The sequence below is a fragment of the Dasypus novemcinctus genome, chromosome 2 (genome assembly GCF_030445035.2).
Source record: "Dasypus novemcinctus isolate mDasNov1 chromosome 2, mDasNov1.1.hap2, whole genome shotgun sequence".
Taxonomy (NCBI): domain Eukaryota; kingdom Metazoa; phylum Chordata; class Mammalia; order Cingulata; family Dasypodidae; genus Dasypus; species Dasypus novemcinctus.
In genome coordinates, this window is record NC_080674.1 from 6,698,901 (window position 1) to 6,726,652 (window position 27,752).

The 27,752-nt window shown below is 44.9% G+C and overlaps 1 protein-coding gene and 1 non-coding gene across 3 annotated transcripts in view; one reads left to right on the top strand and one right to left on the bottom strand.

The window, feature by feature from the left end:
- The window catches only part of EXOC3 (exocyst complex component 3), a 35,592-nt gene extending 15,859 nt beyond the window's left edge, over positions 1–19,733 (bottom strand). Inside the window, exons 1-4 of one of the 2 annotated variants that reach the window (XM_004478514.5) lie at positions 19,654–19,733; positions 17,718–17,907; positions 15,860–16,079; positions 6,756–7,437 (exon numbers count right to left, since the gene is read on the bottom strand). In XM_004478514.5, coding sequence (XP_004478571.1) covers positions 6,756–7,437; positions 15,860–16,079; positions 17,718–17,861 — 1,046 coding nt within the window. In that variant the 5' untranslated portion in view covers positions 17,862–17,907; positions 19,654–19,733. Of the gene's footprint in view, positions 1–6,755; positions 7,438–15,859; positions 16,080–17,717; positions 17,908–19,359; positions 19,581–19,653 lie in introns of those variants that run through there. The other variant, XM_004478513.4, reaches the window with a different exon arrangement.
- LOC111760561 (U2 spliceosomal RNA) lies at positions 212–401 on the top strand. Its single transcript, XR_002794207.1, has one exon. It is a non-coding gene; the product is annotated as a U2 spliceosomal RNA (small nuclear RNA).
- Positions 19,734–27,752: the final 8,019 nt, after the last annotated feature.

Genomic DNA, 27,752 nt, shown 5'->3' on the forward strand with positions numbered 1-27,752 from the left:
ATTAACAATATACCACCTTGAATAGTTAGAACATCTAAAAAGAAGATCTGTGAAGAAACAGAGGACTTGAGCAATAGTTCAAACCAACTAGACATGACAGACATACATAGAACACTTTACCCAACATCAGCAGAAAACGCATTCTTCTCAAGCACTCATGGCTCATTCTCTAGGACAGACCATATATGTTAGGTCAAAAAACAAGTCTCTCATTGCTTCTCAGACTTTTGGCTAAGATCAACTATAGCATCTATTCTTATCAGTTTAATATCTGATACGTACTCTACCCAAGGACAATATATTAAATGGATTTTTGGAGCAGGGAGATGGAAGAGGGGTTTGCGCCATTCACTCCATGCATCACCGGGTACTGCAGTGCCTCCAGGAAAAGCGTATACCAAAAAAAAAAAAAAAAAAAAAACCACACAAATCTCAATGAATTTTAAAAGACTGAAATCATATAAAGTATCTTCTCCAACCATAATGGAATGAAGTTAGAAATCAGTAATAGAGGGAGACCTGAAAAATTCACAAATATATGGAAACAACACACTTCTAAACAATGGGAAGACATCATGAGAAAATCAGGAAATATCCTAAGCCAAATGAAAATGAAAACACAACATACCAAAACAGCAAAGGCAGGGCTCAGAGGAAAATTCAGAGCTCTAAATGCTAACACTGAAAAAGAAGGAAAAGCTCAAATCATAGCCCTAACCTCACACCTGGAGGAACTAGAAAAACAAGAGCAAACCAACCCAAAACTAAACAGGAAGAAGGATATAGTAAAAATTAGAGCAGAGATCAATGAAATAGAGGAAAACAAAAACAAAAAACTCAGCGAAAACCAAAAGATCAAGAAAATCAAACCTTTAACTAGACTAACAAAAAATAAAACTGAAAACATGCAAATATTTTATGAATACTCAATTTTCAAGTTACTGAAAATTGAAATACTGTGGGTTTGATATTTTCCTAAAATGTGCAATTGTAACATATATCCATGTTAACAATACTTAGTTTAAAAAAGACCCAGTGCTCCTTCTTGAAAGAAAAGGGAAAAATTATATATACATATGAGAAATCTGAAGATGCATATTTTTAAAGCTAGTACATTTTACTATCCATCCGAAAATTGTATGAATATTTGATTGTTTATCCAAACTGAGCATTTAAATCTTTTGAGAGGTTAAAATAAATTTATAATGGGGAAAAAAAAGAAAAGATGCAAATAACTAAAATCAGTTATGAAAGGGGGGACAGTACTACCAACCCCACAGAAACAAAAAAGGATTATAAGAGGATAAACAATTATATGCCAACATGTTAATTAGACAACCTATATGAAATGGACAAATTACTAGAAGCACACAAACTACCTATACTGAGTCAATAAGAAATAGAAGATCTCAACAAACCAATAATAAGCAAAGAGATTGAATCAGTAATCAAAAATTTCCCAACAAAGCCAAGAATCAAACGTCTTCATTGGTGGATTTTGCCAAACATTCAAAGAAGTAACACCAATAAGCTCAAACTCTTCCAAAAAATAGAACATGTCCCAACACATTCTATGAGGCCAGCGCCACCCTAATACCAAAACCAGATAAAGATATTACAAGAAGAGAAATTACAGACTGATATCCCTTATAAATATAGATGTAAAAATCCTCAACAAAATACTAGCAAACCAAATACAAAAGTACACTAAAAGAATTATATTTCATGATCAGGTGGGATTTATTGCAGAAATGCGAGAGTGGTTCAACATAAGAAAATCAATGTAGTACAACACGTTAACAGAATGAAGAAAAAAATTACGTCATTTCAAATGATGCAAAAAGGCATCTCACAAAATTTAGCACCCCTTCCTTATAAAAACTCAGAAAACTAGGAATAAAAGAAAACATCCTTAACATGAAAAAGGGCATACATGTAAAACCCACAGCTAACACCATGCTCCACGATAAAACACTAAAAGCTTTCCCCCTAAGATAAGGAACGAGATAAGGGATGCCTGTGTTCACCACTGCTATTCAACATTGTCACAGAAGTTCTAGCCAGAAGAATACAGCAAGAAAAAGAAATAAAAGGCATCCAAACAGGAAAGGACGAAGTAAAACTCTCCCTAGTTGCAGATGACATGATCCTATAACAAAGAATCCTGAAAAACACAAAACAAAGCTACTAAAGCTAATTAATTTTGCAAAGTGTCAGAGTACAAAAGAAACACACAAAAATAGGTAGGGTTTCTGTATACCAGTAATAAATTATCTGAAAAGAAAAATGAAGAAAATAATTCCATTTACAATAGCAACTAAAAAAATCAAGTACCTAGGAAAATTTTTAACAAAGGATGTAAAGGACATGTACACAGAAAACTACGAAATATTGCTGAAAGAAATTAAAGACTAAGTAAATGGAAGGACATTCCATGTACATGACTTAGAAGACTAAATGTTATTGTCAATCCTACCCAAAGCCATACAGATTCAACACAATTCCAATTAAATTTCAACAGACTTTTTGCAGAAATGGAAAAGTCATTCCTCAAAACGATATGGAAGGGTAAGCAGACTGGAATAGTCAAATACATCTTGAAAACGAAGAGAGCTGGAGGACTGTTGGAGGACTCATACTTCCTGATTACAAAACTTGTTACCAAACACTGTGGCAATATGGATGAGGTACAGCTCAATTCCTGGTACCTCCATCTAATAAAAAAACCTAAAACAACAACAACAAAAACACTGTGGTACTAATGCAAAGACAGATATATAGATCAATGGAATAGAATTGAGAGTTCAGAAGTAAACCTCACACCTTGCCAACTGATTTTTGACAAGGGTCAAAGAATATCTCTTCAACAAACAGTGCTGGGAGAATTGGATAGCCACAGCAAAGGAGTGAAGATGGATCTAGATCTCACACCCTACACAAAAATTAACTCAAAATGAACCAAAGATCTAAACACAAGAACTGAAACTATAAACCTCCTAGAAGAAAACATAGGGAAACATCTTCAGAACCTTACATCAGGCAGTGGTTTCAAAAGAACAAGCAATAAAAGAAAAAAAGAGATAAATGGAACTTCATCAAAAAGCTTTTGTGCATCAAAGGACTTTACCAAGAAAATAAAAAGACAACCTAAAGAATGGGAAAAAATATCTCGAAACCAATATCTGATCAGGGTTTAATATCCAGAAAATACAAGGAACTCGTACAAGAACAACAAAAAGTCACACAACCCAATTAAAAAATAAGAAAAAGATTTGGATAGACATTTCTCCAAAGAAAATGCACAAAGAACCAATCAATACATGAAAAGATGTTCAATGTCATCAGCCCTAAGGGAAATGCAAATCAAACCCACAATGACATACCATCCCATCTCACATCCACTATAATGGTTACTATTAAAAGATAGAAGAGGGAAGCAGACTTGGCCCAGTGGATAGGGCGTCCGCCATACCATATGGGAGGTCCACAGTTCAAACCCCGGGCCTCCTTGACCCGTGTGGAGCTGGCCCATGCGCAGTGCTGATGCGCACAAGGAGTGCCCTGCCACGCAGGGGTGTCCCCCCCGTAGGGGAGCCCCACATGCAAGGAGTGTGCCCCGTAAGGAGAGCCGCCCAGCGCAAAAGAAAGTGCAGCCTGCCCAGGAAAGGCACTGCACTCATGGAGAGCCAACACAAGATGATGCAACAAAAAGAGACACAGATTCTCGTGCCGCTGAAAACAACAAAAGCAGACAAAGAAGAACACACAGCCAAAAGACACAGAGAACAGACAACTAGGTGGGGGGGAGGGGAGAGAAACAAATAAAAATAAATAAATCTTTAAAAAAAAAATAGAGGAAAGCGGATGTGGCTCAAGCGACTGGGCTCCCATCTACCATTTGGGAGGTCCTGGGTTCAATTCCCGGGGCCTCCTGGTGAAGACGAGTTGGCCTACACAGAGAGCTGGCGCAACAAGATGATGCAACAAAAAAGAGACACAGAGGAAAAGACAACGAGAGACAAAACAAGCCAGGGAGCTGAGGTGGCGCAAACAACTGAGTGCCTCTTACCCACATCTGAAGGTCCCAGGATGGGTCCTAAAGAGAAGAAGAGAAGACAAGCAGACAGAGCAGAACGCGCAGAAAATGGATAAAGAGAACAGATAGCAAGTGTAAGAAGCAGGAGGGAGTTAATAAATAAAATAATCTTTAAAAAAAAATAGAAAATAACAAGTAGTGGAAAGAATGTGGAGAAAGATGATCCCTCATACATTATTGTACAATGTGAATTTAGTGCAGCCACTGAGGAAAATAGTACAGCAATTCCTTAGAAAGTTAAGTACAGAATTACTATATGACCCAGGAATCCCACTTCACAGTATATACACAAAAGAATTGAAAGCAGGAACTAGAACAAATGTCTGCACACTGATGTTCATTGCGGCATTATTCATAATTCCCAAAAGATGGAAGCAACCCAAACGTCCATCAACAGATGAATGAACAAACAAAATGTAATTTCATTCAGCTATAAAAAGGAATGACATTCGAATTTAAGCTACAACATGGATGAACCTTGAAGACATCATGTTGAGCAAAGTAAGCTAGATGCAGAAGACAAATACTTATGATCTCACTTACTTGAAATAATCAGAATGCACAAATTTATAATCAGACACTAGAATACAGGTTACCAAGGACTGGGGGTTGAGGGGAAGAGGAATAGAGAATTAATGTTTAATTGGCATGGAGTTTCTGTTTGGGGTAATGGAAAAGATTTGGCAATGGGTGATGGTAAAGGGGACACGACTTGATTATCTCTACCACCACTGAAATGTACATTTGAAAACAAATAAAAAGGGAAATTTTAGGTTGCATATATTACCCCCCACATACACACACACACACACACACACACACACACAAAACCCCAGAGAACTGTACAACACAAAGAATGAACCCTAACGTTAACTGTGGGTTAAGGTTAATAGCATAAATATAATAATAATGTTTCATCAATTGTAACAAAGGTACCACACTAATTGAAAATGTTAATAGGGAAAACTGTGGGAGAGGGGCGTTAAATAGGAATTTTGTACTTTCTGCACAATTTTTCTGTAAAGCTACAAATGCTTTAATTAAAAAAAAAAGAATAAGCAAATTTGCAGAGAAGAGTACAGGTTACCGGGGCAGGAGGAAGGGGGAATGAGGAGTTAAGGCAGGAGTGCAAGGTCTCTGGGGTGCTGGGACAAGGGAAAGATTAGGTAATGGATAGTGGTGATAGTGGCACAACACCGTGAATGTGATTAATGCCAATGAATGGTATGCTTGGAATGGTTGAGATGGGGAATTTTATTTTGGATATAAGTTGCTGCAACTGAAAAGAGAGAGACTGAAGAGACAATGACAATCAGATGCATACATGATCCTGAACTCATCCAATAATGGAGAAGGTCCAAATGGACATTACTGGGACAACTAAGAACTTGGAATATAGACTATATGCTTTATATCAGTGTTAAATTTCTTGAACTTGAAAATTTACTTAATGTGATTACATAAGCAAATACCCTTATTCATAGGAAATGTACACATGATGCAAGCATCATGTGGTAAACAGGGCATGATGCTTGCAACCTACTTTCAAACATTTAGAAAACGGACAGATGGATATAGCAAATATGGCAAAATGTTAGAAGTTGGTAAACCTGGGTATCTGGGTAGTCTAGACATATTGGAGTTCTCTATTATTTTGCTACTTTTCTGTAAGTTCGAAATTATTTCTAAAAGAGAAATAAAGGTCTAAGTTCAATCATTTTTAAAATTGACATCTTATGCTCTATTTCCTTCTCTATATTTTCTGTATTGAAATCTCTAAATTCTCTATTATAAGTAGGTATTTAAAAAAAACAAAAAACAAAAACAAAAAACCCTCATTCCTAAAGAAAGGTTTAATTAATCTTCCACATTAGTGATGAGACAGAAAAAAACTTCAATGATACTTAATCTTGTAAAACCATGTAAAATTAAAATACTTTTTCATTTCAGCTTAAATCTTAAAGAATACAGAATATACCACCATTGCCTTGTATTCCAACCCTACTTCAAACTAATATGTGCATGAAGTAGAGCCATGGTCCTTTATATAAAGTGACAAAATCTCAACACTAAAATGCAAAATACAGAGATGGTTTTCTAGAATTTTATATACTTGTAACTATTTTTGAAAGATCCAATGCTACAGTGTATGTTTAAAAGATATCAAATGCTGTTAGAAGCCAGAAGTGATATTAGTGGTTCCTCCCCAGCTGTGTGACTCTGGGGACAACACCGGCCTGCTCTTGGCCAGGTATCCTCACCTGAAAAGTGCAGTAATAACTCACCTGCTTGTGTGGTTACTGTGAGGAGTAATGAGTTAATGGGCAGTGAATGTCTAATAAAAGTTATCTCCTATTATTCCAGCAAGTAAGCCTAGCACTAAACTGTTCCCCATGATGATAAACCCATATGTGTGTTAAAGACAGTCTCGCCCTAAAAACAAATCAGGATTCAGACAACCATAGGTTAGTTCCTGACTTCAAGGATAATTTCCACACAGACTGATCACAAAGATTTCCCACAGTCAGAGAACATCTCCCATGGGCACCAAACACCCGCCCAGAGCAAAGTTCCATAAAAGCAATTCACGGAGACTAGTTAAAAGCTTCAGTTTTTACAGGTTTCTTTGTAAAAGAAAAGAACGTCAAGCTGACTTTACCTTGTGTAAGTGTTTAAAACCCAAGTGAGAAGGCTCACAATCTCGTTCGCTTCCAGATCTTCTGATGCAAGTTCCTGCATCCGTGTGTCCAAGGCTTGGTGGTACATGGCTAAAAGGTTTTTGAAAATCTCATAATGGGGGGGGAAACACTGAACCATCAGGTTTTTTGCCACTATGAGGTCATCTAGGACATATTTCCTGATAATTTCCAGGTGGCGGACAAGCCACATTTTGTCAGACTCCCGGGTATCTGCCTGAGTGCCCTCAATTCTAGTAGTGACTGTTCCGTCCAATATGGCAAACATTTTTTCCTTCCACTTTTTGGGTCTCCCAGGAGGAATAAAACCAGTTTGCTTTTTTCGGTCAAGCATGCGCCTATCAATTTTTTCTTCCCTTTCAATTATCCTGACAACTGAGACCAGCAAGGTGGGGTCGCGGCGGACGGTGACCAAGGACCTTTGCAGCACCATCCACAGCTGCTTGGCCAGCTCCTCCGAAAGCCTGTGCATGCTTCCGAAGTAGCTGTGGATGAGGGCCATGTCGTGCGCATTCCTGCTGTCCATGCGGTACTGCTCATACATTAGGCCGTCCCGTGAGCACTCCAGGTCCATCAGCTTCCGGTGGGCTTGCAGGAGTTCCCCTTGCTCAATTAAGTCCTCAGTCTCCCTGACAATCTCTGGCACTAGGAGGTAAAAAAAAAAAAAATGCAAGGATGCACTGTAAAAAGATTATATGAAAGACTATAAGCACAAGCACTGCTGAACTGTAGGAAACGAAAGTCTGAAGGGAGCTAAACCACCATATTAATCAACCCAATAAAAATCAATTGCCAGCAAAAACCACCTACAGCAATGTTGGCTAATTTGTTCATCAACGGAAGAAAATTCTTTTCAGCTGCTGTGGATGAACTGTGTGCAAGTTAGGCTAATGTGTCAACTGGGCGAGGTAATGGTGCCCAGTTGTTCGGTCAAGCATGCACTGGGCTAGTTGTAATACAAGGGCATTTCATGGACTTTAATCATTGAGTTAAGTGCACAGATGGCTGGTTACATCTAAAATCAACTAAGGAGGGAAGCAGCTGTGGCTCAAGCAATTGGGCTCCCATTTACTATATGGAGGACCAGCGTTCAAAAAAAGGCGTCCCTGGCATCCATCAGTTAAAGGCCTTAAAAGGGGGAGTGATTTCAGCATTCAGAGAGAATTCCCATCTCTACTTCAGACAACCTGCATCTTCTGGGAACTCATCAAGGACCTTCACGGGAGCCCCTGGTTTGCAGCCTGCCCTGCAGAATTTGGACTTGTACATCCCCATGGTCATATGAGACAATTTTATAAAATCTCATACTGTTTACAGATATCTCCTATTGGTTGTTTCCCTAGAGAACCTTGATGTATTAGTACAGGGAATACTCTGAGAAACAGAATCTTAAAAATATAGTTTCTGAATTGACTCTGGGATTTTTGCAATTGGCTCTCTACTTGGATTAGATTCAAGGGCACTAATGACTCTGTTTCAAATAATCAAGAGGCCAATAACAGTCCATGGCGTGAGTTGTCAATAGAGATACGCAAAATGTCACCACTGGATATGACTACTTTCATGCTTATAAGAGGCAAGGATCTGGGTGAGAGTGTTTTTAACACCTTAACAGAATTTTGTGGAATTGAAAGGTAAAATGGTATTGGCTGGCTGTTCCTAAATATGCTGGATACAGTTACAAAAGAAAGGGATGAGCTGAAGGCTTCAAATTTGCACCTTAAGCACTGCATGAATGATGTGAAAGTTTCTATGTGTGCTCTGAAAGAAAATCTTCCTTCGCGCAGTCGCAAACTTGAGATCTCTGAAAACTAGACGTGTAGGAGTAGCAGAGTTACAACAGAAAGAAAAATCTCAACCTTGCAGGGTGCCTGCAGTTAAAGTGAGGGCACTGACTGGAAAGAAGTGGAACCCTGAGGACTGGGATGGAGACAATGAAACCCTAAATTCTGCTGAGACTTTGCCAGATAAACCTGTAGTGATCTGCCCTGTGGAGACCACCCAGGGTCAAACCTGCATCACCCAGCCTCCAGCGGCCCCAGGGAGTCCAGACCTCCTCCCAGCCCTGGAGGATACCACCCTGCCTCAAGCCTGCACTGCCCACTTTCCAGCCTCCTCCCTGCCCTGAGGAGTCTGCCATCCAACCCCACCTGAAGAGCTTAATCCTGTCTCACCAGAAGAAAATGCAAAGGAATGCCCTGAGGTCAGGTGCCTGGCAAGACATTTCTAATCCTTCTCCATACCCACCCCCACCACTCTGTTTCTCTCATTAATCTATAACAAGACTAAAATTACAAGACCCCACAGGTGAAGTAAAAGTGTGACCCATGAGGAAGAATGATATATTCTAAAAAAACTCCGTGAGTTTTCCAATTTATATAGACAGAAATCTGAGGAATATGTGTGGGAACGGATATTAAGGGTATTAATGGTGGAAGGAATATAAAGTTGGATCAGGCTGAATTTATTGATATGGGTCAACAAAGCCGAGATTCTAGATTCAGTGCTGTAGATTGACGGGTGAGAAAGGGCTCCAACAGTTTGTTTGGGTGGCTGGCTGAAATTAAACATGGGCCAAAAGATGGCCTATAATATCTGAGGTCAATATGCCTGATTTACTCTGGCATACTGTAGCTGAGAGGATCCAAAGGCTTAGAAATTGGAATGCTAGAATGGATTGACCATTTAAGACTTACCCAACCACACCAGGAAGGTCCAGAGGACACACCTTTAACCAGGTCTGTAGGAATGCATTTGGGAGACTCACTCTATCTCCCTGAAGAGCTCTGTAGTTCTCTTCCCTGTAGGTCAGATATTACTGTGAGACCTGCTGTCACTGAACTAGATCCCTTAAACACTATGGGGATGATCGGTTCCCAGGTTGGCAGAAGTCAAATGGCAGCACAATCGCCAAAGACAAGGTAAGAGTAGCTACCACAATGAAAGGCAGACTCAAAGCAGCAATCAAGAGAGTCTGAGTGGCATAGAGCTACGGTGTTGGCAAGCAGATCATGGGGTACCTAGAAGTAAAAAGGTAGGCAGTCTACGAAATTCTAATTTGATCTGTATAAGCAGAAGAATTCTAGGTCAAGTGAACAAAACCTTAACTTAAATTATAGAAACAAAGAATCATGGTCCCTTAATCAATATCCAGACTTGAGAGTTTACAGACCCAAAGCCCCTTGAATGAGGGGAAGGCCATCCCCCTGGGGAAGGATCCTGTTACACTGCCAAAAATGTATACTATTAATCTTCCTCCCAGTTTTCCCCGAAGAGACCTACAGCCTTTTACCAGGATAACCATGCACTGAGGAAAAGGAAATGATCAGACATTTCTAGATTATTAGACACTGGCTCAGAAGTGACATTAAATCCAGGAGACCGAGAATGTCACTATGGTCACCAGAGTAGGAGCTAATAGAGGCCAGGGGACCGATAAGAGTTTTAGCTCAGGTCTGTCTCAGAGTGGTTCCAGTGGGTCCCTGGACCCATTCTGTGGTTATTTCCCAGTTTCAGGATGTATAATTAGAATAGACATTCTCAGCAACTGGCAGAATTCTCACGTTGGTTCCCTGACTTGTGGAGTGAGGGCTATTATGGGAGGAAAGGCCAACTAGAAGCCACTAGAACTGCCCCTACCTAGCAAAATATTAAATCAAAAGCAATACCAGATTCGTGGAGGGATTGCAGAGATCAGTGCCACCATCAAGAATTTTAAGGATGCAGGGGTGGTGATTCCCACATCCCCACAGAAAACAGATAGATCTTGAAGAATGACAGTAGATTATCATAAACTTAACCAGGTAGGGACTCTGCTGTTCCAGATGTGGTATTATTCTTGAGCAAATCAACACATTCCCTGGTACCTGGTATGTAGCTACTGATCTGGCAAATGCTTTTTTTCCTCAATAGCCATTAGTAAGACCACCAGAGAGTTTGCTTTCAGCTGGCAAGGCCAGCAGTATACCTTCACTGTCCTACCTCAGGGGTATATCAGCGCTCCAGCCCTATGTCATAATATTGTCCACAGGTATCTTGGTCATCTCTCCCTCCTACAAGACATCACACTAGTCCATCATATTGATGAAATCACGCATATTGAGCCTAGTGAGCAAGAAGTAGCAAATACTCTGGATATACTTGTAAGGCGTTTGCTTAAGAAAGGGATGGGGGTAAATCCAATAAAATTACAGTGAAATTTCTAGGTGTCCAGTGGAGTGGGGGCATGTCAAGACACCCCTTCTAAGTTAAACGTAAGCCAGTTGCATATGGCCCCTCCTAGGACTATAAAAGAAGCACAACGCTTAGTTGGTCTCTTCGGATTTTGGAGACAACACATTCCTCATTTGAGTGTGCTACTCCAGCCCGTTAACCAAGTGACCAGGAAAGCTGCTAGTTTTGAGTGGGGACTGGAACAAAAGGAGGCTCTGCGACAGGTCCAGGCTGCTGTGCAAGCTGCACTGCCACTTGGGCCATATGATCCAGCAGATCCAATGGTGCTGGAAGTGTCAGTGGCAAATAGAGATGCCATCAAGAGCCTCTAGCAGGCCTCTACAGGAGAATTACAATTCAGACCTTTAGAACTTTGCAGCAAAACCCTGCCATTCTCTGCAGATAACTACTCTCCTTTTGAGAAACAAACAACTCTTGGCCTCCTACTGGGTCTTAGTAGAGACTGAAAATTAACCATGGGCCACCAAGTAACCATGAGACCCGAGTTACCTATCATGAGCTGGGTCATGTCTGACCTACCAAACCACAAACTTAGGTGTGCACAGCAGCACTCCATAATAAAGTGGAGGTGGTATATATGAGATAGGGCTTGAGTGGGTCCTGAAGGCACAAGTTACATGAGGAAGTGGCCCAAATACCCATGGTCACCACTCCTGCCATACTGCCTCCTCTTTCCCAGGCCCCAGCTATGGCCTCTTGGGGAGTTCCTTACAATCAGTTGACTGAGGAAGAGAAAACTCGGGCCTGGTTTACAAATGATTCTGCACAAAATGCAGATACCACTCAAAAGTGGACAGCTGCAGCACTGTGTCCCTTTCTGGGACATCCCTGAGGGACAGTGGTGAGGGCAGATCCTCCCAGTGGGCAGAACTTCAAGAAGTTGTTGCATCTAGTTGTTCATTTTGCTTAGGAGAAACAGCTGGAGGTGCATTTGTACACTGATTCATGGGCTATTGCCAATGGTTTGGCTGGACGGTCAGGAACGTGGAAGGAACATGATTGGAAAATTGGTTGACAAAGAGGTCTAGGGAAGAGGTATGTGAATAGACCCTTCTTAGTGGGCAAAAAACATGAAAATACTTGTGTCCCACATGAATGATCACCAGAGAGTGACTTCAGCAAAGAAAAATTTTAATAATCAAATGCAGAAGATGACCTGCTCTGTGGCTAGTGCTCAGCCTCTTTCCCCAGTCACTCCCGTCACTGCCCAAATGGGCTCATGAACGAAGTGGCCATGGAGGTAGGGATGGAGGTCATGCATGGACTCAGCAACATGGACTTGCCCTGACCAAGACCGATTTAGCAATAGCCACTACTAAGGGCCCCATCTGCCAGCAGCAGAGACCCACAATCGGTCCCCGATATGGCACCATTCCCTGAGGTGAGCAGCCTGCTACCTGGTGGCAGGTTGATTACATTAGACTACTTCCATCACGGAAGGGGCAATGATTTGTTCTAACTGGAATAGACACATATTCTGGATATGGGTTTGCTGTCCCTGCACTCAATGTTTCTTCCAAAACTACCATCTGTAGACCTACAGAATGTCTTATACACTGCCAAGGCATGGCACATAACATTACTTCTGATCAAGGAATCCATTTCACAGAAAATGATGTGCAGGAATGGGCATGTGCCCAGGGAATTCACTGGTCTTACCATGTTTCCCATCGTCCTGAAGCAGCTGGACTGACAGAATGGTGGAATGCCCTTTTGAAGACTCAATTATGGTGCCAACTTGGTGGCAATACCTTGCAGGGCTGGGGCAATGTTCTCCAGGAGGCTGTTTATGCTCTAAATCAGCATCCACTCTTTGGTGTTGTTTTTCCCATAGCCAAAATCCATGAGTTCAGGAATCAAGGGGTGGAAATGAGAGTGGCACCACTCACTATTACCCCGAGTGGCCCACTAGGAAAATTTTTGCTTCCTGTCACTGCAACCTTAAGCTTTTCTGGTCTACAGGTTTTAGTTCTAAAAGGAAGATTGCTGCCACCACAGAACACAACAATGATTCTACTGAAGTGGAAGTTAAGACTGCCACCTGGCCACCTCAGGCTCCTCATGCCTCTGAATCAACAGGCAGAGAAGTAAATTACTGTACTGGCTGGGGTGTTGATCCTGACTATTAAGGGGAAATCTGAACTGCCCCTACACAATGGAGATAGCGCTTGCCTGGAATACAGGAGAACCCCCAGGGCATCTACCAGTACTGCCTTGCTCTGTAATTAAAGTCAATGGAAAATTGCAATAACCCAATCCAAGCAGGACTAACAATGGCCCGAGTCTTTAGGAAGGAACTTTCGGGTCACCCCAACAGGCAAAGAACCACAGCCAGCTGAGGTGCTTGCTGAGGATAATGGGAACATGGAATGGGTAGTGGAAGAAAATGGTGATAAATACGAACTTCAACCACATGACTAGTTACAGAGATGAAAACTCTAATGGTCATGAATATTTCTTCTTTGTTTTGTTATGTTTATGTACATAAAAAGAATACCTTTGTTTTCTCCTCTAACCTTTTCCCTTATCATGACATAAGTTGTAATAGTTTGATGTAGAATAAAAGGATGTCAAGTTTAAGACTGAATATTACCCAAGGACTTGTACCCTATTCTAGGGGTAATTAGTCTGTTTCCAGTTATAGGCAGTTAAGTTGAATATTGTTATATCTGTTATTGTTTTTAGTTAGAGACTAAGTATGGTTTAAAGTGATGTGAATGGTTGCCAAGTTGACAAGGTATGGACTTGACAACTTGATGATTAGGCTAATGTGTCAATTCAGCCAGGAAATGGTGTCCAGTTGTTTCATCAAGCAAGCACTGGATTAAATGTAATACAAGGGCATTTCATGGACTTTAATTATCAGTGAGTTAACTGTATAGATGGCCGGTTACATCTACAATCAACTAAAGAGATTGCTGTCAGCAATGACTGATAGCTCATCCAATCAGCTGAAGGCTTAAAAGAGGAAGTGATCAGTACTTACAGAGAGTATTCCCATCTCTACTTCAGACATCCAGCATCTCCTGGGAACTCATCGAGGACCTTCATGGGAACCCCTGGTTTGCAGCCTGCCCTGCAGAACCTGGACTTGTGCATTCCCACGGTCACATGAGAAAACTTTATAAAATCTCATACTGTTTACAGGTATCTCCGATCAGTTCTATTTCCTTAGAAAATCGAATACAAACTACTTCCAGTAATATTAACTTTTTGGTCCTTTGGCATTAGGATCACAAGACCAGATGGAAATGCTACAAGTTGACAAGAAATTACAAGATAAGAGAAATGAACTAAGAAAGCTCTCGGTGTATGTTACATAGTCGAATGAGGCCTGGGATATCAGGGAAGCAGTCACTGGCTCTCTCCCAACCCCAGGCAGTCACTGTCACCCACAGGAATGCCTTCCTGAGCTCCCACCAGAGGCACTGTGACAGTCCATTTGTGGCAGAGACATAGGAGAGGTGACCCAGGAGCACAGCCCGAGGCCTGAGCACACAGATGAGAGCCCACAGGGCAATGGTGCAGCCGGCACACTAAAGGGGCCAGGGGAGGGTGGGAGAGGACAGGGGCTGCACAGGATGCAGGAAACAAAGATCCAACATGAGGAGATGGAGGAGGGCAAGGCCACCTGTGCCAGAGATTCGATTCACACTGATAAAAAAAAATTAGTCCTGTGAGAAGGATGGAATCAAACTATGTATGACCTCAGCAGCCAAGCAGAGGTTGGCCTTAATGCTGTGTAAGGGAGCTTGAGAGTGAGGTGCTGCCAGTAGTCAGTGGGGAGTGGGGAGGAAATCCAAGTCCAAGAGCACTTGGTGTGCCATTGCTAACCATGTGCTTTGGCAAGTAGGTAAGTGCCAACGACGACATTAAGTGAAGCTCATTTCAGAGAAGGACAGAGAACTGGCAGAGAAATCAGACAGATAAAATCAGGGAAGGAGGCAGAACCTCCCCCTAATTTCTTATTTGGGAAGGTGGAAGAACCCTGTTGACCTGACAGAAAAGAGGAAACTGAGGAGAGGAAGTGGCTCTGGCGAGGCACTGAGTGCAGTGGCTATGTGGCTCTGACAGGGGTGGCAGAGGAGAAACATGTTGGGGGGGGGTATCACCAGCCAAGGAGGTGGGGGATGCTGCTCAGGGACGGTCCTTGACCACTCCTCTTCTGGCTCACTGAGCTATTTCCACAGCCCTCCTGCCCACAGAGCATATGATGTCCAGACCAGCTCTCCAGGCCCAGCTCTGATGGCAATGGGAGAGTCCTGTGCACATCCTGCCTGCCCACAAGTGCTCTACCCTCCACCTGGAGCTGCGTGTCCATTCAATTGCCTCTTCCTCTAGAAACCATTCCTTCTTTGCCCCTTTCATAGGCCTTCTCCCAGAGCACAGGCTCCTTTCAAAATCGTGTGGTGTTGCATCTTTATTCTTCTCACTTAGAAGAGAGCCTTACACAACTGGCCTATTTCTCTAACAGCAGGACTGCAGCTGACGGAAATGTGTTCACTATAGGAATGGCTCACCTAGTATTTACTGAGCTATCCATTTTTGTGCCTCTGTCCTAACATACAGAGCTGCACGCATTTCACTAGCCTTTACTTATTCAACTGATCATTTCCATCAACAGTCAAAAGAAGTAGACTGTGCCAAACTCAGACCCATGCAAAGACATTGACAAAGCAGTGTGCATGGCAGAGCGCCTCTACATGACCGGCCAAGACAGCAGTCTTCATTATGGGCAGACATCCACCATGAGGCCACCTTAAAAGAATGCCAGCAGTACTTCGCCCTGTTCTGCAGCACATATGCCACCAGCTCCAGCCGTCCATCTGGTTACCTGAGAAGATGTTTTTGAGGTTCTCCACAGCAGCAGCGAGCTGGCTGTGCTGCACAACGGCATCCTTCACGTCCTTGAGACTCTCGATGGTGTTGATGCTCTGTCTCCAGTCTTTGCTGACGTCTGCCAGTGAATGCTGGATATCTTTTACATCAGTCAGTGCATTATGGAGCTGGCTCAAGCCTGTCCGCACCCCATCCAACTGGGACTGGATCGCAGCCTAAGAGAAAAAACCCTGTATGTGTGAGGCAAAGCAAGGAACAGCTACCTGTTTTCTTCCTGATTTACAAAATCTTCCCCATTGATGTTCAAGTTCAGAAAAGATCCAGATAAGTACCTGGGAATAGTCAATACCCAGAAAAAATAATAAAGTTCAATAAGGATTTAGTTACTTCACCAAGTTAACTATTTTTTCCTTCTTATCTTTATTTCATTGCTGACTCAAAATAGGACAACTAAGTTTTGGAAGCTTTTTTGGGAAGATGAAACATGACTCAGTCTGGCTCTTCAGCCTAAAGCTGCAGGTGCCACTGCAGGTGTGCATCCTGGACCCATGATGGCCTCTTAAGCACTCTCTTAGCTTGGGCTCCACATGCCTTCTTCTATGGCATCCCTCACTTTCCATATAGGCCTTTTTCTGGGTAAAGAAAACTGTCAGGACTTGTCAGTGAGTTTCTGAGGGGGAAGTCTCCTACTCTTCAGCCAGGAACTAGACTCAGCTCAAGGACAGCCTGTCCCAGTAAGTGGGATTGGTATATTTGGAGATTCAGATTCATTCTGCAGGCCCACAAAAATGCCATCAAGCAGGCCGGACAGCCAGAAGGTAAGGACATGGAGGACAAAGCAGCAGGTGGGAAGGGGAGGGAAGGGAGAGACCAGGAACCACCACCAGTGCCAGGAACACCTTTCACTCAGGAGCTTAAAGTATGCTTAGAAACATTTAACAATGATTATAACAGACCAAAGTTTCTATTGGTAGTGGTTAGCTAATCCCACAAATTTCCAGAACAGATAAATACTCAGGCAAAACTACTCTTTATATGAATATGAAACTGCTGTCTCAAACTAGTCCAACAGGGTCTTTGGATGCTCTTTTGATACAAGTAAATGATCCTTATCCGATCTGCTATTTACTGACTGGATGCTGATACATGTTTTTCAAGTTTACAGATGACCTCAATGCCATGTTAGTATGAGAATTAACTTTCCTACAGAGAGATTCTCTTAAATCCCCAAGACCATTTTATTATCCTGTAGATAGTAGCAGGCCATGGTTTTTACATTACATAACTGTACTGAACTTGAATATTTTAATAAAATCACAACTAGCTGTATTGAGAGCAAGCAAATGCAAATCATAAAATCTTTGAGAAAGAGGATTTTCTTCCTTGTCCACCCTCTCACACCCTTCTTTTATATGCCTGGTTCCCCTCCTCCTTCCTGCCCTCAGCATCAAAGTGGAATGCCTGTCACATTGACAGCCCTGTAGAGAATTTATTGTAATGATCTAAAAAAAATTTAACTCTAACTAGAGCTCTAAAGAATAGCTAATAACTAGTACTGATAAAAAAATAAACAGACACTCCTGGAATGTCTGAGTATGCTTAAAAATGTTGCTCCTTTGCTTTTTCAATATCCCCCTGATCTTCTTTGTAAATCTATTGATTGGTAATATATTGTTGGAAAGAATTTGCTAGTAGAGTTCTGCCTTGTGTCTTTTCATAGCATCACAAACTCTAATTTAACAAAGTTATAATGATGAAGTTAAGCAGATAACAAAGGAACCTGAAATTCAAGATCAATGACTATCATGCCGAGGAAGCAAGCATGTATAAACTTGCTATCTCTGGCTTCTTACCTTTAATCTGGCCTCTACAGAGGCTTTTTTCCGAGCTTCTCTTCGGCGATACTGCTCCACTTTGTCCAGCTGGTCAGGGCGCTGAAGCACCCCAGCAACCCTCTGGACGGCTGTTGCAATGGGTTCCCGATCGGTCTCCTCCATGGTCAAAGAGTAGGCAAAATCTCCACCCCAATCATACTAGAGGTACCTGTGTGCATGGCCGGGGAGAAAGATGTGTTAGGAAGGTAGAGATGTTAGGTACAAAATTTATCTCCAGTCCCAATCCCAAACAGTGAGCTGATCATAATGGAGCTAATAGGAGAATGTCGGAGAAGATCATTCATCCAGTAAATCTGAAAGCGAGTTTAACTAGGTTCATAAATTCCTTAATAAGGAAAACAAACCTTCAGAACTCAAGATGGGAGAAGTTTTACCTTTTAGTGGAGAAGCAACATTTCAAAGGCATAAGAAACACAAACATACAAGGTGGAGCCTAGACCACTCATGTTAGAAAATGCGTTTCTAAGGCACTTCTCCTCCAAAAACAGGACCAATTCTCATTTCTGGAGCCTTTATACCACCCTTGGCCACAGCTCTGCCAGGACGCCTCAGTGAGAACAGGTGCATGCATAGGTGCCAGCACACAGCTCTACCACCCCAGCTGAAGTCCCAATCTAACTACTATGATCCCTTCTGAAAATCACTGTGGTCCTGGGTACCCAAAATTGTTACCTACTTCTTTCACAGCCCTAGAAAACAAGGATGAAAGGGCAGAAGGACACTGTCCTTTACTCAGAAGGCAGCAAAGTATAGTGTTCAGATACCAGACAAACCTACATTCAAATCCTCCTTCTACCATTTCATACTCATGGGGATGCAAACAGATAAGACACCTGGTAAAGATCTGTCCAATAAGCAGATTCAATAAACGCTAGACCCCCTTGACTTCAATTGTTAGCAATTTTTCAAAGATATGAAAAAGATTCACATTCTCCCTGGATTTTTCATTACCCATCCCCACACGCTTTCGGAAAAACAATGAATTTCAGGATGGATTTTCACTGAGTGTTACATAATTCCTCCCTGTTTGTAAATATCACTCTCTTCACATCTCCTTTCAACAAGAACTATATTGCAACTAACATCTCTCCTTTTTCTTTACTTTCTGTGATTATAAAGTCACTTATATCAATGTAAAAAACCTGGACAGCACAAAAAAATACAAACATACAAAGAAACAATCATTCTTAAATCCTACATCCAGAGGCAACCATTTTTAACAGGGTTCATTTCCAACCAGTCTTTTTTCCTTTACATTTCCTAACAAATTGAGATTATACATACTGAATATACAACTTGCCATGCTTTTTCTTATTCTGTTTTCACAAGTTATCACCAGCATTTTCCACTGACACTAAGACCTGTAAGATATCATTTCAAGGGTGGATAAAAACCCAAGGCGAGGGCATCCAATCACACCACTAATATACACACTAACATACACAAGGGCAGGATGAAGTCTAAGCTCTCGCTTAATCTTTTCTGCGGGGAGGGCAGTCAGGGGAACTAGGAGGGAAGGAAGATGCCATCGGGACATTTGTACTAGTATACAGATGTCCTTGGAATCGGAACCAAGGACATCTACTCAAAAATCGCTCACTCGGGAACAGCCATGATCCACACAGCCTGGAGACAGTTCGGCCACGGAATCAGTGCGGAGCTAACGTTCTGAGCACGGAGAGGGTCTAATCTGGCGTTTGTCAAACCGCTTCTCCCCCTAGCGCAGAGCCACGACTCCCCGGCCGCTCCCGCCGGGCGGAAACCCCCAGCGCGACCCGGCCCCGCGGCCGGCCGCCGCCTCCTCCCGCACTCGACGCCGCCTGCCCCCGCCCCGGAGGCGACGGGCCGAGGAGCCGGGGCCAGGCGACCAGCGCCCCCGCCCAGAGGTCCTCACCCGCCGCGCCGCCGCCCAACCGAGCCACACCGGAAGTAGACGGTAGCTACTTCCGCTTCCGGCGGCACAACCGGAAGGGCGGGGCCGGGCTGTCAGGACTAAACGGGGCGAGTCCCCGCCGTGCAGACCGCGGTGGCTCTTACGTCGGGCTTCCCCGCCCCACAGGCCGCTCCCCAGAGACCCCGGACACTATCAGGTCTGGGGGCCCGCCGCACAGACCGCGGGGATCGTGAGGGGTTGTCCCTGCCCGCTCTGCTTGGGTCCGCCAGCCTAACCTCTTGGCCCTTGGGGCTTTGCACCTGTTTTTCCCTCTGCCTGAAACTTCCCCATCCCCATTCTCAGGGCTCACCATCACCAAACTACACCACATTTCCTAAGACCCCTGACTCCCTGTGTGAAATAGTTGCTGTACCTCTCCGTCTCTATCCTTGTTTTGTTTTCTTCACCACAGTTTCACTGCTGCCACTGTACGTGTTCATTTATTTACAGTCTGTCTCCCTCTACAGAATGTGACAGGGTCTCTGTCTTGTTTAAGTAAACCCCAGTGCCTCCCTAGACAAGGCAGATACCCTGTAAATGAAGGAACAGAAATACGAAACTGGTAATCTGTCATTTACACCTGACTGTCCCACAGATAACTCACAGTGAGTTGGCCTTGTTAGACCCTGCAATTAAAAATGCATCACAGAATCAGATGCAGGCTGAGCACCTGCTTCTCATTTATGTGGTCTTGGGTTCGATCCTGGTACCTCTTAAAAAATAAAAGTAAACAAATATATATATATTTTTTTAATGCACCATGGGAAGCAGACTTGGCTCAATGGATAGAGTGTCCGCCTACCACATGGGAGGCCCACGGTTCAAACCCAGGACCTCCTTGACCCGTGTGGAGCTGGCCCCCATGCAGTGCTGATGCATGCAAAAAGTACCGTGCCATGCAGTGGTGTCCCCTGCGTAGGGGAGCCTCATACGCAAGGAGTGTGCCCCATAAGGAGAGCCGCTCAGCACGAAAGAAAGTCCAGCCTGCCTAGGAGTGGCGCCGCACACACAGAGAGCTGACGCAGCAAGATGATGCAACAAAAAGACACAGATTCCCGTGCCGCTGACAAAATAGAAGCAGACACAAAAGAACACAGTGAATGGACACAGAGAGCAGATAACTGGGGGAGGGGGGATGAAGGGAGAGAAATAAATACAAAATAAATCTTTTTTAAAAATGCATCAAATACTTCCACTTAAGGAGCACAAACAGATCAGAAATTCATGTGGGAACAACTGCTCTGGACTGGAGGTGGGCCGGAAGCAAGTACAGTGATCATCTGCCTGGTCAAGCAGACCACATGCTTTAAATGCCTGCTAAGAACCCACCATTGACCTCTTCTGCAGAGATTTGAAGGCTTAAATCTGATGCCAAAGCCAGGGCAGGCACTGGGATTCCATCCTTGTGCTAGGCCTAGTGGACAGGATGTATGTGGAGGGCACTGGACGTGAATGTGGGATCAGGGGGCAGGAAGGCCTCAGTGAGGGAATGGCCAGGAGCAAATGCAGTCAGGATGAACTTCTGGGGCAGGTCTCAGGAACTACCTGGCTGCGGCATGAGAACAGGCACTGCAGAGGGCGGGGCAACAGAGAGCCAGACAGACATGTTTTACAACCTTGGAAGCAGCATTTGAGATGATAACAGCACAAAATGGCCGAGGCAGGTCCCTGCATTACTGGATGGAGGAGAGCCCCACCACCCTGACCTGCACTTTATCTGAGTGAGAAAGAAACCTGTTAGACTACTCCAGGATTTGTCTTTTGTGGAAGCAAGCATTACTTACCTTAACATACCACCTGAAACGGTAATCTTTCAGTATATTCCTAGCTACCACCTGAAAGTCAGACATGAGTATGCAAATCAGGAGGCGTCAAAAACATGGTCAGGATGAGAGTTAAATGGGAAGGAAAGTGGGGGCAGCAGTGAGAGGAGCATTTCTAGGTGCACAGGGCCTTCCCTGATAGGCATCAAATAAGGTGGCCAAAAACAACCTGCCAATCGGCTGATCACTGTGCTACAGGTCACAGAAGACAATGCACAGTGCTTCAGCAGCACACAAAATCTGATGGCTGACCTCTTAGTTTATCATTTCAGGTTAATTATATTCTATGATGAGAGTACAGAAATTACCTAGGAATTTACAAAAACATCTGAAAATGCAGCACTAAGTTTAAGCAATGAAGAAATGCAAAGAGAAAGTTGAAATTACGAAATTATGATTGCGAAGGCATTTTAAAACAAATGTGAAAAAATTGCCAAAATTACCAAAGCTTTCAGGATGGCTTCTTCAAAACAAGTAATAGGTAACGTATAAAACAGGCACTCATACTGTCAACATCTGGTACTCCGTGTGGATATAGTACTCCATAGTAACTCCATCGATTAACCAAGCTGGTTAGGGGATAGGATGATTTAGTAAAAGACTTGAATTTTTTTTGCTTAAAACTTTGGTTAAAAATCTTTCTTGACATGTTTTTAGCTGACAAAATAACTGAAAAGGCTTCTGTAAAACATGGATAAATATGTTGGATGAATATAACATCCTTTTAAATGTATAACTGAATTCACAAGGGACTACAGGAAATGATCGGAAGAGAGGGGGTAAAAGAAAAGAATCACGATGGCAAAACTGTGAGTAAAAAGCTGCAGCTGCAGCTGCCAGCACCCTCCCCGACCCTAGAGACAATTTTGAGGTCTCTGGCCCTGGGCCTGCAGCCAGAGACAGGGGGACCGCAGGGATCCATGTCCCCAGCAAAGGGGAGAGAGGGGAACACAGCCCGAGGCTGACTCAGCTTTTAACCCACAAATCTGGTCTGCTGTGTCCCAGAAGCCCCTGCAGGCCAGGAGCGGCCAGGCCATGACTTGCCTTGGGAGCCCGCACTGGACTGAAGAGGTCTGACCTCTGGGTCCCCCTCCCTAATGACCGGGGCTGGTTATGAGGGGAATAATTTCCTATCCAGGGGGAAAACGAGGGCACTGCCAGCAAAGGTTGGAGAACAACCTCTGAGCAAGTTTGAGTTGCTAGGCTCTTAGCTGAGAAGTTTGAATTGCTAGGCTCTTAGCTGAGAAGTTTGAATTGCTGGGCTCTTAGCTGAGAAGTTTGAATTGCTAGGCTCTTAGCTGAGAAATTTGAATTGCTGGGCTCTTAGCCTCCAGGCAGGATCCTCAATCCCCTTAATCCCATCCAGGTTGCTGCAAACAGCCTCCGCCTGGGCTTTGAACTGAGAGGGCTGTTGAAGAGCGCCAGCTGCTGGCCGACCAAGGAAGTGCATATGAGGAAATTAAAAGTAAATAAGGGGAAGCGGCTGTGGCTCAATCAGGTGGGCTCCCGTCTACCATACGGGAGGCCCTGGGTTCACCGCCCGGGACCTCCTTGTGAAGGCAGGCTCTCCCGCACGCTGCGGAGCGCCGCCAGCCGGGGTGCCACGAAGGGCCGCTGGGCCCACAAAGCACCACGGAGAGCTGACTCAGCAAGGTGACCCAACAAAAAGGTAGACAAGCAGAAGCGCAGAAGAGCGCACAGCGAATGGGCACAGAACAGACAGCACGCAAAAAGCTGCAAGCGGGGGTAATAAATAAAATTTAGAAAGTCTTTAAAATCAAGGAAATAAGGAAGACAGGCTTTTTTCCAGCATTTATAGCCTTCCTCCCCAAAACACTTGGAAGTGGCTCTTTAACCCATTACTGGCTTCAGTGCCCAGATTAGGGATAATCCTTAATGACCCAGAATAGGTTCAGCTGAAAAAGAAGAAAGAGCTAAAATCAAAGATTTAGGGAAGTGGATGTGGCTCAGGCAACTGGGCTCTCGCCTACCATATGGGAGGTTGCTGGTCTGGATCCTGGTTCCTCCTAAAGAAGATAGTGAGCTGGTGTGAATGGCAGGTGCAGCGAACTGACACAACAAGAGACACAAGAAGAAAAAACATAATGAGATACAAAACAAAGTAGGGAGCAGAGGTTTCCGGTGCCTCCTAAAGAAGACACAAGATGACACAGGATGACACAAAGAGAGTTGTGGGAAGGAAAAAAACACAATGAGAGACATTAAAAAGTAGGTAGCAGAGGTGCCTCAAGCAATTAGGCACCTCCCACCCACATCAGAGGCCCCAGGTTCAGCTCCCAGTGCCTCCTAAAGAAACAAGGAAGATAAACAGCCACAGCAAGTGAAAAACAGCAAGGGGGTGAGGAGAAATAAATAAATAATAAAATCTTTTTTAAAAAAGACCTAACCAAACTACTGGAGAAGCTAGAAAAAGAATAGCAAACCAATCCCAAAGCAAGGAGACAGACATAATACAGATTAGAGCAGAAATAAATCAAATTGAGAACAAAAAATAACAATAGAGAAAATCAACAAAACCAAAAGCTGGTTCTTTGCAAAGATCAATAAAATGGACAAACAACTAGCTAGACTAACAAAGAAAAAAAAGTGAAAAGTTGCAAATAAAATCAGAAATGAAAGGGGCAAAGTTACAACTGACCCCACATTCCTAGAAATGCATATCCATACACTGACATTACAATAATTTAACAATCCAAACATATTAAAAGAGATTAAATCCATCATCAAAAATCTCCCAGTCCCAAAATCTAGCCAGGACAAGATGGCTTCACAGGCGAATTCCACAAAGCATTTTGAGAAGAATTAACACCAAATCTATTTAAATTCTTCCAAAAAATAGAAGGCAGGTGAGACAAGATGGCATCAGAGTAAGTGCCCCACATCATCTCTCCTACAAAAAAATGGCTGAGTGGGGACAAATTCCTGCCTGAGAGAGCTGTTTTGGGAACGCACAAAGCAGGAGGCTACTGGACATCGATCCCGAGAGAGGACAACAAAGAGAGTGGCAGCTCAAGATAAAACCAAGGGTCTCTGCCCCTCCACCAGGGCGAGAAGCTGCAGCTTTCCCAAACCTCACCGGTCACACAGCTGGAGGAGAAAAACTCCTGAAGTGGGAGGGTTCTGGTGAAGGGTAGAGAGGGGACCTGTGAATGTGGGTTCAATTGTCTGGACCCCCTTTTTGAGCTTTGAGGAGTATACCAGCTGGCTTGAGAAGAAGCCAGGAAGAGGGGAGAGGCAAATCTGCTGAGGCAGCATGATTTACTTAACCTCTGTGGGTTCCCTCTAGGAGATGGTGGGGCAAGGCAGTTAACTAATCCTGCGCAACACACCTAAGGGAGGGGGACAGTGGGGAAGGTTTTGTAGGCTTCCAAGGGCATAGTTAGGGTTCCCGGCTGTGGGCAGCTGCGGGCCTCCGGGAGGGTCGACGCGGATGGCCGGGCGAGCTCTCCGGACGGGGGCTGCCCCACGGTCAAAGGAGAGGAGGGGGGTTGGCACGAAGCTGTTGGGCCCTCGCTCTCTCCGCTCAGGCACGGGGGACGCACGGTGCAAGCAAAAACACCATGGAGATGAGGTCTGGGCACAAGTCTGCTTTATTGTAGAAGGGGACATGGTTTTATAGGGTCTAGGGATACGTAAAGGGACTTGATTGGTGCCGGCGGGTGCTGTTGCTTGCGTAGACGGTTACTGGACAGTAGGCGGTTACTGGACAGTAGGCGGTTACTGGACAGTAAGCTGGCTAAGGGGTTAGGAGCAAGGGAGGGGAAGGGGAAAGTGTGGGCTGTCTAGATAACGGCTAGGCGGAAGACGGAGAAGGAGAGAAGGAGGGGCAGCGCTGGCTGCCAATACTGGGCGGGAAGGAGACGGGGACACCCGGCAAGGTATGGGTGCTCTCTCTCAAAGAGCCTGAGATTCATTATCTTGGTGGTGAGTTGGTTCACCAGGGTCCCATTTGAGTTTGGGCTTCTGCGGCGGCTTGCTCGGTCGGTAGAGGTGGGGTCTGGCTGCGGACGAGGGGTCGGTCCAGCTCTGGACGAGGGGTCGGTCCCGCTTGGGACGAGGGGTCGGTCCCACTTGGGACGAGGGGTCGGTCCGGCAGCAGACGAGGGATCGGTCTCACAAGGGGTTGCGCGGTTCGGCTGACGGGGTCGCCCGGCGAAGCCGGCGACGAAGGGGTCGCCCGGAGAAGCAGGCGACGAAGGGGTCGCCCGGAGAAGCAGGCGACGAAGGGGTCGCCCAGAGAAGCAGGCGACGAACTGGGGACAAGGGAGGCCAGGCCCTTGTCGGGGGCTCTCAGGACTGGAGGGCGCACGGCAGAAGAACTACCGCGGAGACAAGGTAAACACGCAAGTCCACTTTACTGAGGGAAAGGCAACAGTTTTATAGGGGCTGGGGAAGGCTGATTGGTCGAAGCCACGCCCTGTTCTGATTGGTTGCTGGCGAAAGGTCAGTGGGCGGTACTGGACGGGGGAGGGGTGGTGGTTAGGGATTGGCTGTCGCTGTTGCTGGGGGAAGGGGCAGGATTTAGGGATTGGTGGCTGCTGTTGCTGGGGTGGAGGGCAGACTGGATTTTTCCGCCCACGCCTGGCTGTTGCTGCTGTCGGGGGAGGGGAAAAGGGCGGGCTGGATTTTTCCGCCCACACCTGGCTGTTGCTGCTGTCGGGGGAGGGGAAAAGGGCGGGCTGGATTTTTCCGCCCACACCTGGCTGTTGTTGCTGTCGGGGGAGGGGAAAAGGGCAGACTGGAATTTTCTGCCCTGCGCCTGCGCAGGGAGAAGGAAGGCATCGTGTGGCGCCATCCGGGAGGAGGGGCGGCCGCGGAAGCATGGCTGCCGAGAAGGGGAGACCCGAGGGCACTCTGCGCCCATGCCGAGCTCCCTTCAGGGGTGGCGGTGAGTCCGACCAGCCACCCTATTATGGGGGCAGCGGCTTGGCCTACCGCGGCCGCTCCCCCGCCAGGCCAGCAAACCACGCTTCAGCCCGAGGGGTGACCGCATTTCCCCCTTCTTTTCAAATAAGGACCAGGATGGCAGCAGCAACAAGTAGCCGAGGCCCAAGAGGCAGTAAGCAATGAGGGAAGTGGGGCTGAAGAGGGAGGTGAGTATGACGGGGATATAAATGTACAATTAAGGGGGCGGTATCTTGCCATTACAAGCAAGGGTGGCCAATGTCCAATTCTTGTTGATCTCGGCGGCTATAAGATCCATCTGTTGTTAAAAGTCCAGGATGACAGCGCGTTACAGGTAGTTGATCTCTTCTTGGCGGCGAAGAGCGGTAGAGGCAGACTGTGTGATGGTCTGGAGGATCGCAGCAGTGAGGACAAGTCGCGTCAGGGCACCAGCGACGGTGGTGGCGGCAGCGTCGGGAGTGGTGGAGACGTAGGCGAGGACAAGAAGGCCAAGGTCTTCACGGGTGCGAGAGAGGCCAATGTTAATGGGGCGGGCTGACATGGGGCGGCCCAATCTGCAACGCAGTAGGGGTTCAAGCGAAAAAAGGAGGGGGGCGGGGGACGAGAAAGGACGCTTTGGATGGCTGAGAAGAGGAGTGAGGTCGAGACAGGAGGAAGCTCCGCAGAAGTATGGGGAGGCAAGAGCAGAAGCGTTATTGGATGCTAGAAAGCAGGCCGCGGGCCGGGGAAAGCGGGTTGCGGGCCGTTTAGCAGGGCTGGAGCTGCTTGAGAGCGATGGCGGCATGGGGGGCCGTGGTTACAACCTTCTGGGGTGGTAGCGGCTAGACAGATGGCGGAAAATATTATCAAGAAAGCAAAGGTTATGAGGAAGAAATAGAGTATTAAAGGCTGTGGGGGAAGTGAGAAGATCATTTAGAGGATAGGGTTGAGAATGGTATGTTTAAGACAGAAGCTTTGTGGTTTGTAGGAGACTGCTTTATAAACGAAGGAGAATGAGGGCAGTAAATATAGTAACGATAGATAGGAAGATGACAGTGAGGAGGAGTCTTTGTTTAAGGTTCCAATCGTCCGGCGCAACAGTGGCTAGGCCTATAGCGAGGGGTGTTGCTAAATAGACAATGGCTGCAAAGACAAAATCATCTTCTGTTTCCTTAAGAATAACTTTTCTTTAAATACTTAGTAGCATGCAATATTAGAAACCGTTTCCTAAAAGCAAGTTGGCAGGGGAGCTTGGTTGCTGTTAATCTTTCCTGTTATAAAATTACCTTTTATTATTATTATCATCAATTTAGTTTTATATATATATATTTA